This window comes from Lepidochelys kempii, chromosome 25 (assembly GCF_965140265.1).
Source record: "Lepidochelys kempii isolate rLepKem1 chromosome 25, rLepKem1.hap2, whole genome shotgun sequence".
Lineage (NCBI taxonomy): Eukaryota > Metazoa > Chordata > Testudines > Cheloniidae > Lepidochelys > Lepidochelys kempii.
This window is the reverse complement of record NC_133280.1, coordinates 9,720,864-9,737,863: the sequence shown is the minus strand read 5'-3', so window position 1 is coordinate 9,737,863 and position 17,000 is coordinate 9,720,864. Positions and strand designations below refer to the sequence as shown.

The window sequence follows — 17,000 nt, the reverse complement described above, 5'->3', positions numbered from 1 at the left end:
CCTGGAAAATACAACAAACTGAAATTTTGTGGGATTTTTTTTATATTTACTTCAAGTTTTGGACTTTGACAGACGTAAAAATAATGCCCTAGCAGGCTGCTTGAATGAAACATCAAACTATTTTCCCATTTGCTGCTCCATTTCTGCAGTAAGTCAGCATGAAACTGGAGGGACATGGTGGCAAATTCCTCTTACTAGAAGACAGTGAAAAAGGTGTAAGAGGTTCCTGATCTTTTACTTTCATCACCATTCTGAGATGCAGCAATGACCAATCTTTAGGCTCAATTCAGCTGATTATGTTGACTGGGGCCCAAGTTTCTAAACTCAAAGATATCAGAACAACAACTTGAGAAGCAAGATCTAGAGTTCAATCAATACAAGTGTGCAAAGGAGAAATCCCTAAAACTTAATTAGATTTTCAAAGCTCAGCTGCCATTTAGGCTCCAAAATAAGCAACCAGGTGCTCTTTTAAAGATCTCTGGACCCACATTTCAAGGTAAGCAGTGGGGACAGTGAATTTCCGAAATCCTTTATCAAACGGAATAAATAATCCCCCAAACAGCCACTTATGCATTACCCTTGGACACGCCCCATATTCCCCACAAATTGCTCCAGACCATGCATCTATTTTCTCAAGACAGTGAATTTACACTGTGAGCATCTTAAGAGGATATTCAAATCCCATGTTTGGGTGCTCCCACTGGAGTTTATCTGTGTAAAGCAAGCATTTATGTGCTTCCATTTGAAAGTTGGACTCCACAAGTGAAAGTATGAAAACACATTAAGGATTCAAGTTTGCTGACCTCTTATGAACAGCAATTTAATATGGACCAGTGTGTGAAAACTGGGCCCCAGTCAAATGTCTGATGCTGAACCACAAGAGCTACACTGCATCTCACAAGCTTCCACTGCACTGACAGCAAGTCCATCTGAGAAGTCAGATGATTGCACTTAAAATTTCATTAATCACAGCCTTTCGCTAGGAAAAATGAAGCAGCTTCTGGAGCAGTAAATTGAATGAATTCAGAGTCTTGACGCTGTACAAGAGCCAGGATCTTTTATTTCCAAACGGATATTAATTCCATCTCAAAGCATCATGGGGCCTTTCAACTCAGTTCTGTACTCTGTCTCAGACACTAACTCTAGCAAAATCCTTACTTTACTTAGAAGAAAGCATGGTGGCAATATTCTCATTCAGAAATGGGGACATAAAAGGAATGGAAAGGACAAAATTAATAAGACACACACACCATCACCTCCACCCTTATGTTTATGTTGGCAGAATGCTTTGGGATGCTCAGATGAAAGATGGTACTCAAGTACTAGAAGTACTTTACAAAAAATTGTTTCAGCCAAGCCCTGAATGCTAATTTTTGAACAGCCACCTGGCTTTAACTGATAGTATATATTTTACATAACAATGCCTTGAGAAATGAAGTATTCTATTCCCCAGATTGCCTGCCCTGAAACTGTTTCCTTTAAGCAGAGGAGAGCAGCCCCAGGCTGTCAACAAACCTACAGACTTATCTTAAAACAGCCTCTGTACATACCCGGTCAAAGGGGATGCCATATTTCTTCAAGATGGAGGGTGAAATGAGGGTCATCTTGTGGCGAAGGAAGGCATCGCATCCCTGAGAGCTTCCTGGGAAAAATCCTGCAGAGGGATTCAGAGGAAAACAAAACATCACCACAGGCAGATTTGTCTAGCAAGATACACACATTAACCAGCAAACAAACAGCAAAATGTTAATCTGCCCAAACATTTTGTAGATGGTTGAAACAACAGGAATACAATTGCAGGTTGTGGCAGGATAAGTAGCAATGCCCTCATTGCCTAAAAAATAGTGACAGGGACAACAGTGATCTTAAAATAGCAGTCTGACAAGCATTACCCTTTCATAAGAGAAGACCAGCCTCCTGAGCGCTACCGAAAACTAGAGAGGACGGGGCTCAAGACACCTCATTTTGGGCCATACTGATGCTTTATAAGTGCTCCCCAGAAATACATGATCAGGGGCCTCAAAATTCCAGTGTCAGCCACCTGCCCTGCAAACTATGGTTTTCCTGGCCTGAGACCTTATGTTCTTCCAACCTGCTGCAGGTTATCCACAAAGCACTGCCACTTAGGTTTGCAGCTCAAATATCATACACTGAGCCCTAGGAAAGTGATTAACAACTAGGATCTCTCACAAATACTGTCTGGTCAGTGCCTACGCATACTCCCATTTCCAATAATATGGTGTCTGAAATTTAAGATCAAAATGTTCATCCTCACTCTGAGAGGCTGTCTACCTTATATGGTCCCCCAATAACTGTGGTATCAGAGTGCCCCACAATCTTTAATGGATTTAACTTCACAGCACCCCTGCTGGGTAGGAAAGGGCAATAATCTCTATTTTACAAATGGGGAATTGAGGCACAGAGGTGAAGTGACTTGCCCAAGGTCACACACAGCAATAATTGCTGTACTTCAGAATGATGCCTAGGGCGGCAGTAAAAAGAGAAACAAAACCCCACACATTAAGAACCGTCCGGTATATTTTATTACTGTTACCCTCATCCTCCCTCCTAGTGCTTGTCACGTACATTTGGCTTAAACTGTCTTAAGGGCAGGGACCATATCTCCTAATGTTTTTATAGCACCTAGCACAATGGGAGGCCCCAATCCTCATGGAGGCCTTCAGGCACTAATATAAAAAATAACGAGCCTACATAAAGCTTGTCACCCTCCTTGGTCTTCTACCCTTTACCCTTGGTCTTCTGCCCTTTACCCGCCTGGACTTGCAACACTACTGCATTGTTCTCAAACTTATTTGATCACGCCCCCCACTTCTGTGCACCTGTAGTAGTTTACGCCCTCACCCGTCCTGCCACACAAGTACATATAACAATTTTAAAAAAAAATCAACATGCAACTCTCACTAAATATTAAAAACTAAAGCATCGGTTCAAACAGAACCAACAATCATAAGCAAAACTGTGATTGTGGTCGGCGCTTACAATGAAACGCACACCACATTGTAGCAAATGCATTAACACACACACAGCTTTGCATAATGCTAGGCAAGCTTAATGCCCAGCGCCACCTACAGTCAAATGCCGAGCGCCATCTGAGGACCTGATCAGTCTGGAGGAATCAGCTTTGCTAGTTATTCATGGCTGTGGGTAAAACGGGCAGAGCCGTACTACTTTTTCCCCCTAAAGCTTCTCACGTCCCCTTTAGAATACATTTTGTGTTTCCCAGGGAGCCCGCCCCCAAGTTTGAGAACCTCTGTTCTAGACAATGTTTCCTATTGCAGATGGCTGATTAAACCAATCCGAATTAGGGGTGGAAGGGAAAACACACATGGGGGGGGGGGGGGGGAGAATATAACCTGAACCCTGGAAACAAAACTAAATTGATGGCACATAACGGAGGAGGTTTTAGAAAGTGCAAAGGATTACTGGATTCCGACAACATTTTTTTTTAAAACACTAAAAGCATTGCAATTAGAGTTATGACTGCCTGCCACCCAGTTTGTCGTCCCTCTCTGCAGTTCCTCTTTTTAATGCACAGTTTAAGTGGCTCTCATTAAAGCTACTAATAAAGGAGCCCATTTTACGTGATTAGCACCAATAACATGGCACCACAACTCTCCCAGAGAGCCCATTTATAGCTCAGCTATTCATTTTCCATATTAATCGCAAACTCATTTCACTGTACCAAATATCTCCGTAACACAGTCCATTGACACACTGGGGGGCGGGGTGCAGAGGGAGTTTAAAAAGTGTCATTTTCTTTTCTGAACTAAAGGGATGGTGTGGGTGGGGAATGGGGGAGTCCAAAATGAAAGACCGGGCCATTAGCAATACATCACTGGTTTTTGTCTCACTGTCAGTAAAAAGTATATTACAAAAGAGAAGTTGAAAATATCCCTTGACTTTTTTTTAGTCTGGTATGAAATTCCATTTCTATATGTCATCTGCATGTATGGGGGTTTTTTGGTGGCTGAAATGCAGAGCTTTGGAGCAGACATGGCTCTTAAAAGCAAAGAGAACAAGACTCCCTTCCCCTGGGAAGCCCATACACATTTAGACTAGTCTTAACCTATGATTGGCTTTTTCTGGTATGACATGATCCGTAAAAATGTTAAGACGATCAGTGAGAAATGTTAATATTATAAGTGTATTTTGGTGGTTAGCACCAGATTAAAAATTGAATAGAAAACAGTTTTCCAGACCGTCTATTTTCCCCCGCTCTTTTGCATAATGACCGACCAAGGGAGAGACATCTATATGATAACGACTGCTTGAAATCTATAGCTGAAAGCTTGCCTCACTAAATGGGAAATTTGGTTTTTAGTTAGTAATTCCAGAGCAAGGACTTTGGTTGGTACCGACTCCCTACTCTACAGAGCCAGGTGTGCCTATAATATTTGTAAGTACAAAGAGATAGAACTCCATGAAAAAAAAAAAAAAAAGTATAAATACCCTTTCTGGAGCCAGTCACCAAAACAGAGGATCCTCCCATGCTAGTCTTCTCCCCTTTAAAATCCACACCACCATTATCTCCCAAAATGGTGATGCTATGCTTTATCCACACCAATGAGGCGCTGGTGCCAGAATACACTGGAGGTGGATAGCAGCACATGGGCCGACCTTGGTGCCATCGGGCAGGTGTGCATAGATAAAAATGTTTTAGCAGCTGAGGGTGGGAGGCTCTCTGGGAGGCCAGCAAAGTACAAGAGGCCTGGATGGAAATGGTCCTTGGATATGCATATGCCCCCAGTCAGCCGGTTGTCAATTTCATTGGCTCTGTTGGCAGGCAGCTCTTTAGATGTCTGAAGTCTGCAGGGGGTTATGGAATCTAACAAGACAAGACACACATTCTTGTAAAACACAGGGATTCCAGAGCAAACCCTGTAAATGGGGTAATTCCTGGTTTGGAGGGATATAGAGACGATCTGGGTTAAACCTATAAACAACTGTATCTGAATCAGTGGAGCTCAGGAGAGTAGGGAAGATGCTTTTTTTGATCCAGTGACAATGTGAGGGATGTCAGATTTGACCTGCTGATTCTGTTATGGGGCGATTCCTAGTTTCAGTGAGCACAGGCTCTCATGATCACAGGAAAGGAACACAAGTCTCGCACAGGAGCTCTTCAAGGTTATATAGAAGGAGGAGGTTGTAGAAGAAGTAGGGGATCCCATCAGCAAAGGCCTTTCAGATCCAAGTCATATAGAATAAATAGGGTGCTACCCTTTATGAATTCTGTGACCATGTTGCAGAAGTCACTGTTACTTGTTCTCTCCTTTTTCTTTACATATTAAGAAGCTGTCCAACATTTCTTGTTTGTTCTACCTTCCTCTTTTAAGTGGTTCTAAAAAGAGTGGAAAACTGGATGAACTGTCACTGTTAAGACTAGAGTCACATTTAAGAGCAGAACACGAAGGGAACTCTTTTCATTGTATTAAGCATAAGGTTACTACAGGGTACTTGGCTGGGAAAGACCTATTAAATTGAAAGGATGCAGTGCTTAGTTAATGGGACCCAGCTCTGTCAATGTATGAGCTCTGACTCCACAATGCACTGGAGAAAAAACTTACACTTGAATATCACTTGGCTATATCAAACTCTATTCCATGCTACCCTTCCCCCTTCTGTTCTCTTATTTTTAATCAGATGAAAATAACTGGCTCTAGAATATAGCATACAGAGGACGAGCGCGCCCCATTGTTGCAGTTAGCCTTGGTTGTGTCCCCGCACCTTTTTATTTTTTAACATGAAGTTTATTATAAGGAGAGGTACAATCTGTCCAGTAAACAGCCCTCTAGTAACAGGAATGCCACCAAAAAGGGTATGCATGTCATTACATACATCATGAAGAGAGAACTCCAATAATTATAGCCCCTGTATCCACCATTACTGAGTTTATAAGCACTTTTTAAAAATTAAAAATGCTCAGCAACAATCAATACAAATGCAGTTTGTATTTAACAGACTTATGAGGGTAGCAACAACAACAAAAAAATACTACAATACTCTCCTTCAGAGTTTCTCCTTGCAGTAGGGGAAGGGAAGCTGCCACAGCAGCTCTAGTGATGGCCCTCCACATAAAGGGATCACAGAGCTCTCATCTCACCAAAGCAGGCTTTAATATGGCATCAGTTGCACACTGAAATGCAAGATGGGTTTCTGATTGAAATTCATGCCCAGGACAACAGAGTGGTTTGGTCTCAAAAGCTCAAAATGAAAGGTTTTTCCATCAGTTTTAGTCTGGCCAGCAATGACTCTGGGTCTAGTACAGCCAATGCAAATTCATCGCGCAGCTCTAGACTACATTCAGTCTCAGCAACAGCAACATTAAGGAAGTGGCAGCTAAAGCTTACCTTTTGCCAGGCGTTCCAATCGCTTGCCATGCTCTGGTGGTATGGCATACCTAAGGAAAAAACAAAACACTCATCAGGAAAATAAATGCCACATCTCAAATCAAGAATACAGTCTCAGAACGGAAACAGGTGGGGGCAAATGCCATCACTACTATAATTCAGCCCCAATCCAATGTGAAAGGAGGAAGTACAAACAAAAAAATGTAAAAGTGTGAAAGGTATTGATAAAAACATGAATACAACTCTAGGAGGAAAGCCAGATTGTAACTGAAGGAGCTGATGTTCTTGGCAACTTCATATAATGAGTTCTTTTTTCCTGCAGTATTTTTATTATATAGCATCACAAGATGTCACAGAGTGACTCATAAGATAGAAGAGAAAGGTTTTAAATGAGATTTAATGAGGTAAAATGGTGATACAAAAGCAGGGAAGCCCAGGAGTAAACAAGTATGGAGAATGAATTTGTCATAAATGTAAAGGGAATGGTAAACCCCTTTAAAATCCCTCCTGGCCAGAGGAAAAATCTTCTCACCTGTAAAGGGTTAAGAAGCTAAAGGTAACCTCGCTGGCACCTGACCAAAATGACCAATGAGGAGACAAGATACTTTCAAAAGCTGGGAGGATGGAGAGAAACAAAGGGTCTGTGTCTGTTGGTATGCTGCTTTGCCGGGGATAGAACAGGAATGGAGTCTTAGAACTTTTAGTAAGTAATCTAGCTAGGTATGCGTTAGATTATGATTTCTTTAAATGGCTGAGAAAAGAATTGTGCTGAATAGAATGACTATTTCTGTCTGTGTGTCTTTTTTGTAATTTAAGGTTTTGCCTAGAGGGTTTCTCTATGTTTTGAATCTAATTACCCTGTAAGGTACCTACCATCCTGATTTTACAGGGGTGATTCCTTTACTCCTATTTACTTCTATTTCTATTAAAAGTCTTCTTGTAAGAAAACTGAATGCTTTTTCATTGTTCTCAGATCCAAGGGTTTGGGTCTGTGGTCACCTATGCAAATTGGTGAGGATTTTTACCAAACTTTTCCCAGGAAGTGGGGTGTAAGGGTTGGGAGGATTTTGGGGGGAAAGACGTGTCCAAACTACATTTCCCAGTAAACCCAGTTAGAGTTTGGTGGTGGCAGTGGTTATTCCAAGGACAAAGGATAAAATTAATTTGTACCTTGGGGAAGTTTTAACCTAAGCTGGTAAAAGTAAGCTTAGGAGGTTTTCATGCAGGTCCCCACATCTGTACCCTAGAGTTCAGAGTGGGGGAGGAACCTTGACAGAATTAAATTTTCTTTAGTAGAAAAGTTGCATACAAGATAAAACTGAACTTAACAGATAAGGTGGTCTAGGCTATATATCTATTTTATGAATTTATGTGGCCTTTATCAAAAGTAGTATCTAGGCACTCAACATAGGCAAAAGTTCAGCAGAACATATGGGACAGGAGCACAGTAATTTAGATGCTTATTTTTGATCTAAGGGATTGTCCCGAAGGTTACAAATTCCTCTATTTAAACAGAAGAGAGGATGCTTCAGTTCAAAGTACCTGTTCCTTAGCAAATATCATCAATGGCTACACAGAACTAGAAATGGGCCTGTTCTCTCATTACAACCATGCAGAATCTATCTTATCTCTTGGGAAAGGGGCAGAGAGGGCCATGATACTTAATATCTGCACTACCACCAAAAACATTAAAAGAAGGTCACAAAGTCAATCATTTAGAAGTTACGAAGTGCAAGAATTTCGGTTGCTGGTTATAGTTTGGCAAAATTACAGCCAATTGAAAACTGTTTCCTTTCGGAAAAAGGAAGAGCTGGGCAATCCTAATAAGCAGTGCTACCAGTCCTACCTATTATGGGGACTCTCAAGTACATTAGAAAGTCTACATTTCTTCTATAGGCCAGTACCCTTCATATTGTTCCTCAGTTCTAAGAGAAGAGTCATTTATCCAGACTGTAAAGAGTAACAGGGGGAAAGTCATATCCCAAACTCTCTTTGTATGGAACCAAAGTGAATTTCCGCTTATAGCAATCTGGAGGCGCATGATCCAATGGAGAGAGGATGACAGGAAGTGCTTCAAGATTTAGCCTCTAAGCTGATTTAAACTGGCATCTTTAAAAAAATTCCAAGAAACACAACATGTAGCATTTAATATTACAGAAGAAGATATTAATGTGCTCCCAGTAGCTTTTGACAGCACTTTAAATTGTATAATTATCAAACAATTTCATTTGTCTTGCACAAAGCTAGTAGCTTTTATTTTTAAATGGCCATTTATCACTTACATAAAAGTGATAAAAATAATCCCAATCCAAAACTCCTTTGTGGGATTAATGTCCCTTAAATATGGGAAATGAAACATTCCATTTCTTCTGGGAAAATACTGAAGGATTGGGAAATAACTAATTTATGTCTACAAGGCTGCTGCTGATTAATGTAATATCCCCAGTCTACAATGCTACTTTCACTTAATTAGTGCCTGTAATTGGGAGTTGTAAAGATAAGATTAATTGAATCTGGAGGATGTTAAAAGTTTAATACATTGAAACATGGTCATTGTGTTATCTGAAACTGCAGACTGCAAGAAGCTGAGCTGAGTCAATGGAGAGCCCGAATGAGAGTTGCTTGGATAGGAACACAGCAGAACTGAATTTCCAGTGGGCTCACAAAAACTACAGTGTAAAAATCTATAGGTCAACATCCCCACCACCACCACCAAGCTTGCAGGTGCACACAGGGCAACAATTGGTTCAAAATGTATAAAACTTTTTTACTCTGATCAGACTACTGCAAAGAAGAGGTGCTGTGCCATTTTACATAGATTTACTCTTGGCAAGCAGCAAAATCTGTCATAGAGTGGACTTAAAAGCAGGCCAAATTCTGCCTTCAGTTACACCCACACAATCCCATTGAATTTAGTGGGGTTGCACTGATGTGTTTGTAGCAGGAATTTGGCCAACTATGTTTTAAGACCAAAAGCGCTTCCTTTCCACTGTAAGTACTGTGCAGATTTGAGCTAACAAAGCCTATATGATCACACATTAAATTATCAATCAAAAGGCAGAAGAAAAAGGAGGTGACAGAAAGATTAGAAATTGCCATAATCAAAAGAATTACTGTAATTATATCAGTGAAAGGTCTGGCTATCATAGATGGCCTAATAATGACATTATCCTCCTGCATTCACTTAGCTAGCACTATGAAAAGTGGCAATTGCTTTAGGGATAAAATCTTTGACAGAGGTAGCTGGAAAAAACACCACCATTCAATAGCAGCTGCTGTAACCTCTGTCAGGGACCCATAGCTTGGACTCTGGTCAACAACAGAACATTTTTAATTTCCAAGACAGATGCTTTACTATACACCATCTCTGCAGCTACAACAGGATTACTTTTTGTACATGGAAAAGGAGTACTTGTGGCACCTTAGAGACTAACCAATTTATTAGAGCATAAGCTTTCGTGAGTTACAGCTCACGAAAGCTTATGCTCTAATAAATTGGTTAGTCTCTAAGGTGCCACAAGTACTCCTTTTCTTTTTGCAAATACAGACTAACACGGCTGTTACTCTGAAACCTTTTTGTACATGATCCTCTTCCTCATAGCACATGCATCACTTTAACACTTGGAGATTTCTACCTAGTGCTAAACAGTAATTTAATTTCACATTTAAAGCACTCTAGTTCTCATGCTGAGACAGATAACTTTGATGTTTGTCCTCAGGGAAAACATCAAATGTCACGGAAAATCAAAATACTAATTCATTAACCTCAGGTGTCAAAACAAAGGGATATGTTCAACTGCCCAGAAACATACGGCTGGTCTACACTGAAAAGTTACATCAACATAGCTGTGTCTCTCAGGGGTGTGAAAAATCCACCCCCTGTGAGACGAAGTTACGCTAACCTAACCCCCGCTGTAGACAGAATTAGGTCAATGGAAGAATTTTTCCATCAACCTAGCTACAGCCTCCCAGGGAGGTAGATTACCTACAGTGATGGGAGAACCTCTCCCATTGCTGTAATAAGGCTATGTCTACAGTACCGCGGTAAGTCGACCTACACTACGCAACTCTAGCTACGTGAATAACGTAGCTGGAGTTGACATACCTTAGATCAAGTTGCCGCAGGGTCTACAGGGCTGGTGGTTGATGGGAGAAACTCTCCCATCGACTTACCTTACTCTTCTCATCGGGGGGTAGAGTACAGGGGTCGACTGGAGAACGATCTGCTGTCAAGTTGGCAGGTCTTCACTAGACCCACTAAATCGACCACCGGTGGATCGATCTCAGAGCATCGATCCCGGCTGTAGTGTAGACATAGCCTTAAGAGTCTACACTTTAGTGCTACAGCAGTGCAGCTACATTGCTGCCACTGCAGTGTTTTAAGTGTAGACATAGCCATAGCTTCTGCTAGCTGCTCCAAAACCCTTTCAGCACTGCAGGATTTATTCATTCGACCAATAAATGGCCGCAGCAAGTTTTGAGAGAACTCTCTCACATCTCTATCATCTCTCTAGTTTTCTGCCTTGGTGGACCAGTTGCCTCCACCTCTCTAGAGAAGCATCCTGTAGGGCACACAGGTTAACAGTAAGAGATGGCCACTTATTTTAGAGCAAAAAGGGCCTATTTTTTTATGTTGGCTACTTGTGGGTCCTAAAGCAACTCTCACTGAAGGTATGAAGACAAGTAAGTGTATTTAGCATGTCTTTATTTGGGCATATGCTTCCGTGGGTTTTAGTCCACGAAAGCTTATGCCCAAATAAATGTGTCTCTAAGGTGCCACAAGGATTCTTCGTTGTTTTTGCTGATACAGACTAACACGGCTACCACTCTGAAACCTGTCATAATGTCTTTGTGTCCGGCACTCTATAAAGATCTTATTAGACCTTTCCCAGAACAGGGACAATTCCATTCCCCTAATGAAATGGAGGGCAACCTATGTCTTCCTTTGCAAGCCACACATACCAATCATGAGTTAAAATTACATGTCTCTTCTGGCCATTGAACTAGCCAATTCTATTATGGGCAGATGCAGACAGCAAGAGAGTTTCTTAAAAGACAGACAGGAAGGGTCTCTCATAAAATCCTCTAATCAAAAAGTAACACCAAATAATGTGCTTCTTTCACAAATAAGATTTGTCAACAGATAGAGAGTCCTGCATTGACAATTAAGGGAATTGGTCCCTTCAAAAGTAGTGTGCAATTTAACAGAATCATAGAAATGTAGGGCTGGAAGGTATCTTGAAAAAATCATCTAGCCCAGCCCCATGCACAGAGGCAGGACCCAAGTATACCTAGACCATCCCCGACAGGTGTCTGTCTAATCTGTTCTTAAAAACCTCTAATGACGGAGATTCCACAACCGCTCTTGGAAGCATATTCCATTGCTTCACTATCTATATAGTTAGAAAAATTTTCCTAATGTCTAATTTAAATCTCCCTTGCTGCAAAGTAAGCCTATTATTTCTTGTCCTACCTTCAGTGGACATGATCACCATCATCTGTATAACAGCCCTTAACGTATTTGAAGACCTTTTTCAGGTCACACTTCATTCGTCTTTTCTCAAGACTAAACGTGCAGTTTCTTAAATCTCTTCTCATAGGGCAGGTTTTCTAAACCTTTTAGCATTTGTGTTGCTCTCCTGTGGACAAACCGGACAGACTCTAGATCTTTCTTAAAGAGTGGTACAATGCTCCAGCTGAGCCCTCAGCATTGCTGAGTACAGCAGGTCAATTACCTCCTGTGGTCTTACATACAACAATCTTATTAATACACCCAGAATGATAACAGACTTCACAACTGCACCACATTTTTGGCTCATATTCTATTTGTGATCCACTATAACCTCCAGATCCCCTTCAGCAGTACTACCGCCTAGCCAGTTATTCCCAATTTTATAGTTGTTAGTTTGATTTTTCCTTCCTAAATGTAGTATTTTGTTTTTATTTGCATTTCATCTTGTTCATATCAAACCAATTTTCCAATTTGTCGTGGTCATTTTGGATTCTAATCCTGTCCTGCAAAGTCCTAGCACCCCCTCCTAGTTTGGTGTCATCTGCACATTTTGGTGTCATCTGCTCCACTCCTTTATCCAAATCATTAATGAAAATACAGAATAGAACTGGAGTCAGAACAGACCCCTGTGGAACCCCACTAGATATATCCCCCAGTTTGACAGCAAACCATTGATAACTCCTCTGACTACACTCTTTCAATCAGTTCTGCACCCGCCTTACAGTAATTTCATCTAGGTCACATTTCACAAGTTTGTTATAAGAATGTTGTGAGACAATGTTTAAAGTCTTATTAAAAATAAAGATATATTGTGTCTAGAGGTTCCCCCCTCCACATCCACTAGGCCAGTAACCCTGTCAAAGGAGGAAATTAGGTTGGTTTGGCATGATTTGTTCTTAACAAATCAATGCTGGCTATTACTTATAACCCTATTATTCTCAAGGCACTTACAAATTGATTGTTTAAAAACTTGTTCCAGTATATTTCCAGGTATCAAAGTCAAGCTGACTGGACTATAATTCTCTGGATCCTCTTTGTTCCCTTTTTAAAGGCGGTACTATGTATGCCCTTCTTCAGTCAATTGGGACCCCTTCCATCCTCCACGGAATTCTGAAAGATAATTGCTAACAGTTTTGAGATTGCTTCAGCTAAGTTCCTTACGTACTCAAGGATGAACTTCATCAGGCCCTTCTGACTTGAATACATCTAACTAAATGTTCTTTAACCTGTTCTTTCCCTACTTTGGCACATGGTCCTTCTCCGTTGTTAATACTGTGTTAAGTATCTGGTCACAATCTTTCTAGTGACTGACAAGCAAAATAGGCATCAAATATCTTAGCCTTCTTGATATGATCAGTTAATTAGCTCTCCTTCCCTGCTAAGTAGTGGACCTACACTTTCCTTTGTCTTTCTCTTGCTCCTAACGTATTTATACAACCTCCTCTTATTGCCTTTTAGATCCCTTTTTAGGTGTAACTCATTTCATACCTTCACCTTTCTAATCTTGTCCCTACATGCTTCTGCTATTCTTTTGTACCCAATCCTTAGCGATTTGTCCATGTTTCCACTTTTTATAGCATTCCTTTTTGATTTTCAGGTCATTAAAGAGCATCTGATGCAAACATATTGACCCCTATTCCTAACTGTCCTTCCCATTGGAATAGTTTGCTGTTATGCCATTAATATGGTCTCTGAGAAACTGCCAGCTCTCCTGAATTCCTTTTGCCCCCCCATTGGACCTTACCTAGGAGTTCTCTGAAATGATTAAAGTCTGTATTTTTGAAGTGCATTCTCCTTACTCTGCAGCTCTCGCTCCTTCCTCAGAATCATGAAGTTTATCATTGGATGCTCACTTTCACCCAAATGGCCATCAACCTTTGAACTCATAACTAATTCCGCCATTAATCAGAATCAAGTCTAAAAAGGCTGTCCCTCTGAAACGAAGTTTTTCCCATGGACATTTTGTGTTTTGCTGTATTACTTTACTTCAGATATCTGGGTAGTTAAAATCCTCCATTACTATCAGTCTTTTTTTATATATATTTCTGTTATTTGTTCTAGAAATGCCTCATTCTCCACCTCCTCCTGATTTGGTTGTCTATAGTAGAAACTTACCATGACATTGATCCTGGGTTCCCCCCCTTTCAAGTGGTCTGCCTCACCTTGTTCTGGACCTCAGAACAAATATTCTTGATGTATAATGCAAACCTCCTCCCTTTTTTCTCTGCCTGTCCTTCCTGAACAAGCTATACCCCTCTGAACCAATACTCCAGTCAGGAGATTTATCCCATTATCAGTGATGCCAATTAAGTCATAATTTAGTTTATGCACTAATACTTCCAGTTCTTCCTGTTTATTCCCCATACTCCTTGCATTTGTGCATAGACATCTGCGACATTGAACAGATTCCCCCATTTTCCCTCTTGTTGCTCTTATGTCCCTAGTGTAATTTTCCATTCCACAGCCCATCCCCCAACATCTAGCCCTCTGTTAAGGTTGCATTTTTGTTAGCTGTCTGTGGGCCTTCTCTGATTTGCCCCCTTTTGTCCGCTCAATCAACCCATCAGTCTAAGGCTTCACAGCTGTTTCACCTGGATTCTATTCTTTCAGAGGTAAAATTTTTGCACTCTGTATCAGACGGCAGCAGGAAGTATGTTCCTTCATCTTTTGCAAAGTTGTAAACCGAGATAGATGCACCTTGAAAAAAAGTTGCTATTTAAAATTAAGCGGTAGTAGGGGGATTGTGTTTGGGTAGCTAGAACAGAGTTCTTGAAAGGAGAAAATGAAAGGAAAAAAAAGTGTTCTCTCTCTCAGTAATTTTTTTAAAGGCCCAGAGAAGGGACATTCTCCAAGATATACACAACTGGAGTGAAAATCTGCGAGAAGGAAAAAACTGGAAGAAAATCCAGGATGAGCATGGAAAGATGAAGGAGCTGGTTTGCTCAGTTCTTTAAAGTATTAAGGACACATCTCTGTTTCAGTATTTTGACTGTCTAAATGTATTGTTTCCAAAAGGTCCCACATCTTTGTGGTTATATCCTTTGTTTATTGTACAGGTACAACACAGGAAGGAGAAGTGCAACCTTCTCCACACTGTTCCATCAATGTGCTTCAATTCTGACTTGCCAGAGCCTGTTTTTAAGGGACAAAAGAGGAGCTCAATTTCTACGTCTATTCAGTTATTGGGCCTTCTGTTGAGGCTGCCAGCAAGATTAGTGCCAGTTAGCCCTCACCTGTCCACTATCAACTCCACTGAAATCCAAACTTTAGTCACACAGGCCACTAAAATCTGCAACTTGGTAACTTTCAGCCAAATTCAACATTCATAGAATCATAGAATATCAAGGTTGGAAGGGACCTCAGGAGGTCATCTTGTCCAACCCCTGCTCAGAGCAGGACCAATCCCCAATTTTTGCCCCAGATCCCTAAATGGCCCCCTCAAGGATTGAACTCACAACCCTGGGTTTAGCAGGCCAATGCTCCAACCACTGAGCTATCCCTCCCCCCCTCACATTGGTGAGCAGTGAAATGCTCACCCTAAGATAAAAGATTCTATCCATTACCATTCCTCTGAAAAGTCTAGTCTCTAAAGTTTTGATACAAATTTTACTAGTTTTCTTGTATATATAGGTTCCTTTTTATGTAAATATCTCTGGAGTAGTAGTTATTCCCTGTTCTTCCTTAGGGCTTATTTATATTGCTATAATACCTACAGACCTCATCAGGGACCAGGACCCCATTGTAGTAGGTCTTGAACACACAAGAGACATATTTCCTTGCCCCAAGTACCTTAATTTTCACCTTTCCTTTTTGACTTATTATGCTTCTCACAATCCCACATCTTTCCTCTAACAACTGTAGTGCCAAGTTACAGGAAAAATTAAAAATAGCGCATAGCATTAAGTAAACAAGATCAAAATAAACCTGCTTTAATGCAATGGTTATAGCTGCTTGGTGAAAATTCTACTATTTTGTATCTGTACTGTTTATTTTCCCGCACTGATAAGTATTTACAGTTGTTAGCACTGAATCTTTCCTTGTTGTCTGCAACTCTAACTGTTCTGCTCTCTCCAGTTCACCATGCAGTGTAATTCTCTCTTCCTGAGTATCTTTTCTACCCCTCCAATTATGAACATGGTTGAATTTATTTTAAAAAAAATCAGAAAAATAGACAAAAGATTTACAAGGCAGACAGCTACTGGGATTTTTAGTTTATCTGACCAAAAGAACCTCCTAAAAGGATCCTGAGCTGAGCTATAATCAGCAGGAAGTATCATTCTTGACAATTATCAGGTGCAAAAAGAAAAGGAGTACTTGTGGCACCTTAGAGACTAACCAATTAATTTGAGCATAAGCTTTCGTGAGCTACAGCTCGCTTCATCGGATGCACACTGTGGAAACTGCAGAAGACATTATATACACAGAGACCATGAAACAATACCTCCTCCCACCCCACTCTCGAGAGGTATTGTTTCATGGTCTCTGTGTATATAATGTCTTCTGCAGTTTCCACAGTATGCATCCGATGAAGCGAGCTGTAGCTCACGAAAGCTTATGCTCAAATAAACTGGTTAGTCTCTAAGGTGCCACAAGTACTCCTTTTCTTTTTGCAAATACAGACTAACACGGCTGTTACTCTGAAATTATCAGATGCTTCACTATTGACAGATTTCAGAGTAGCAGCCGTGTTAGTCTGTACCTGTAAAAAGAAAAGGAGTACTTTTGGCACCTTAGAGATACTCTCTAAGGTGCCAAAAGTACTCCTTTTCTTTTTACTATTGACAGAAGCAGCTTTGTGAATAACCCACACTTTGAGTACAACCTAGTTAAGGGACTAATCAGCCTAACTTTAATCTAACTTTGATATGATGCTACACTGAACCATTACAGATTAGGGAGCAGGGATTTTCCCCTCCACACAGAACAGCTTCAACACTAAACAGAAGGGATAGCGGCAGCATAAACTATTTTAATAACCCTCAATCAGAATAATCCCTTTTTATAGACTGATTCTGCTATTGAGAAGACATCTGAGGGGACTCAAAAGGGATCACTGAAATGGTCTCAGTTTCAGTGTCGCAAGATGAGAGATCTCCCCTCTCATCCATTGCTTCAGGATT

At 40.7% G+C, this 17,000-nt stretch overlaps 1 protein-coding gene across 9 annotated transcripts in view; it reads right to left on the bottom strand.

Annotated features, from left to right (window-relative positions):
• The window catches only part of KDM4B (lysine demethylase 4B), a 178,737-nt gene that overhangs the window by 95,369 nt on the left and 66,368 nt on the right, over positions 1-17,000 (bottom strand). For 5 of the 9 annotated variants that reach the window (XM_073324669.1, XM_073324670.1, XM_073324671.1 and 2 more), the window contains exons 6-7: positions 6,369-6,418; positions 1,551-1,654 (exon numbers count right to left, since the gene is read on the bottom strand). In XM_073324669.1, coding sequence (XP_073180770.1) covers positions 1,551-1,654; positions 6,369-6,418 — 154 coding nt within the window. The other 4 variants (XR_012156240.1, XM_073324674.1, XM_073324675.1 and 1 more) reach the window with 4 other exon arrangements.